Source organism: Penaeus japonicus, unplaced genomic scaffold (assembly GCF_977035675.1).
Source record: "Penaeus japonicus unplaced genomic scaffold, GWHDUDI00000001_assembly GWHDUDI00000010, whole genome shotgun sequence".
NCBI classification, from domain to species: Eukaryota; Metazoa; Arthropoda; class Malacostraca; order Decapoda; family Penaeidae; genus Penaeus; species Penaeus japonicus.
This window is the reverse complement of record NW_028234412.1, coordinates 39,573,349-39,575,848: the sequence shown is the minus strand read 5'-3', so window position 1 is coordinate 39,575,848 and position 2,500 is coordinate 39,573,349. Positions and strand designations below refer to the sequence as shown.

General features: G+C 58.2%; 1 protein-coding gene across 1 annotated transcript in view; it reads left to right on the top strand.

The window, feature by feature from the left end:
- The window catches only part of LOC122246558 (uncharacterized), a gene marked incomplete at its 5' end in the record, with an annotated part of 12,454 nt that extends 9,984 nt beyond the window's left edge, over nucleotides 1-2,470 (top strand). The window contains 1 exon segment of the mRNA XM_086541332.1: nucleotides 1-2,470. This exon segment is cut by the window's left edge and continues 2,174 nt beyond it. Within this exon segment, the coding sequence (XP_086397458.1) occupies nucleotides 1-1,848 (1,848 nt within the window).
- Nucleotides 2,471-2,500: the final 30 nt, after the last annotated feature.

The following is a 2,500-nucleotide window of genomic DNA, read 5'->3' as shown; positions in this document are numbered from 1 at the left end:
CGCTTGCTGAAGCACAAGAGGATGCACAGCGGGGAGAAGCCCTTCCAGTGCAATACGTGCGGAAAGTATTTTGCCAACGCCGAGTCCGTCAAGATCCACATGAGGATCCACACTGGAGAGAGACCCTTCAAGTGCGGCAACTGTGGCAAGACCTTCATCAACAACAGCAGCCTCAACCAGCACATGCGGGACCACATCCGCGAGGAGATGTTCAAGTGCGACATGTGCAACCACAAGTTCCGCCGCGAGCACCACCTGACCAAGCACAGGCAGATCCACCACCTGAGGCCCCAGTACTCCAACGCCGGAATGGGCCTAGAAGCAGACGGCAACGTGGAGGCCCATCTCTACATGTGCGAGATCTGCGGGCGAGTGTTCGACAAGAAGAAATACCTGTACACGCATCACAACGTCCACTCTCGCCAGAGGAACTTCCCTTGCAATGTGTGCGGCAAGCAGCTGGCCTCCCGCCTGGCACTCAAGAACCACAACCTCATCCATACGGGCCAGATGCCCTTCAAGTGCCCGCTGTGCGACAAGGAGTTCCGCAGCTCGTCCAACCAGAAGCGCCACACGCGGACGCACACGGCGCAGGACGTCTTGCGGTGCGATGTGTGCGACGAGACCTTCTACAGCACCGACCTGCTGAGCCAGCACAAGGCCACCCACATGCAGGGGATGATGATGATGAACCCCGGCGTGGAGGGCGTCACCAGCACTGACAACTCTCACCACCTGTATGTGTTCGAGACGGTGGGCGAGGTGGGCGAGGCAATGGACTCCACGCAGCAGCTTCTGGTGGACAACAACCAGCAGCAGTTCCTGGTGGACGGGTCGCAGCCCCTGCTGGTGTTCCCGGAGACGGCCAACACGCCTTACTCGGAGCTGGCCGAGGCCCCTGACCCCGAGCCCGAGCAGCCCGACCCGGAGCATCAGCAGCAGCCTGAGGTCATCATGGTACAGGAGAAGATGGAGGAGCACGAGGAGGAGGAGAGGATCATCGAGAAGCCCTTCCGCTGCGACGACTGCGGCAAGTCCTTCGCCAAGAAGCAGTACCTGACCAAGCACAAGTACCGCCATCGCGAGGTGAAGCCGCACGCGTGCGACGTGTGCGGCAAGCGCTTCGCCCAGAAGTTCGAGGTGGCCGTGCACAAGATCAAGCACACGGGCGAGCGGCGGTTCCAGTGCGACGTGTGCTGCAAGCCCTTCCGCAGCAAGGTCAACCTGCTCAACCACAAGATGCGGCACACGGGCGAGTACCCGTTCCTGTGCTCCGTGTGCCGCAAGGGCTTCTCCACGCAGCTGCAGCTGGAGCGCCACGTGACGCTGCACACGGGCTCGCACCCCTACAAGTGCAGCATCTGCCAGCGCGGCTACACGCAGCGCATCAACCTGGTCAAGCACCTGGCCAAGACGCACGACATCATGGACGCGTCGCAGATCGAGGCCATGAACTCCATGGAGAACGCGGAGGCGGTGGAGAACATGGAGGGCATGGAGGCCATGGAGGGCGTGGAGGAGATGGATGGCTCCATGCTGCAGGAGGCGGGCATGGAGGGCGCCGCCCACCAGGCGGGCGTGGAGGAGGCCGAGCACGTGGCCATTGCGATGGACCCCGACCTGCTGCGGGCGGACGTCCCCCAGGCGGCCTACTCTGTGGTCGAGGTGCACCCGGAGGGCCTCAAGGAGTACCTGCTGGCTGGCCCGCAGGTGGTGTCCACGCACGACATGGATCCCAAGCTGCTCCAGTCCATCCTGCAGCAGGTGCGCGCCGCCCCCGACGACAGCCACAACATCACCATCGCCGACTCGCAGGCCGTCGTGCACGTCACCGCCATGGACGAGTAGGCGCCCCCAGTCCCTTCCTTGTCGCCCTCACTCCTCCCCCCCTCCCCGCTCGTTACCCGAGCACCCTTCTTCCTCTCTACATTCCTCCCATCGACAGTCCTCTCCTGAACAGAAGGGCTTTCCCAGCCTAGCGTATGAACATTTGATTAGTGACGTTCGTTTCCATAGGATTCCATTGGGAAAGACCAAAGGACAAAGCGAATACTGCAGAAATTTCTTCATCTCTGTCACTCTGTCGCCGCTGAGCGGAAACACGACCGACGCCCCACCCCCTTACATCGGAGGACCGAGATGTCCTCTTTGAATAAAAAAAAAACGAAAACAAAACGCAAACAAAATACATACTTAGGTATTAAAGAGAAAGAGAAAACGTTCTTTTATGACGTTGACGTTTCTACAGCGCGTCTGGACTCTGAGAGAGTGGACGCTTGTGTCTCGTGCATGCATCTAGGTGAGCCTTTCGGATACAAGTGTATATAAAACGTGCGGCTTCCGCCTGCATTGCATTAAAGAAGAAAGACCCCTTTTTGGCTTGATAGATTTCTCTCCCATTTTTTTACGTAATTTAAGGAAAGATATCTGAATTACAGTGTAAATATGAAAATTAAAAAATATTAAGAAGAGATTGTGTTTGTTCCTTCACCTTGTTCTA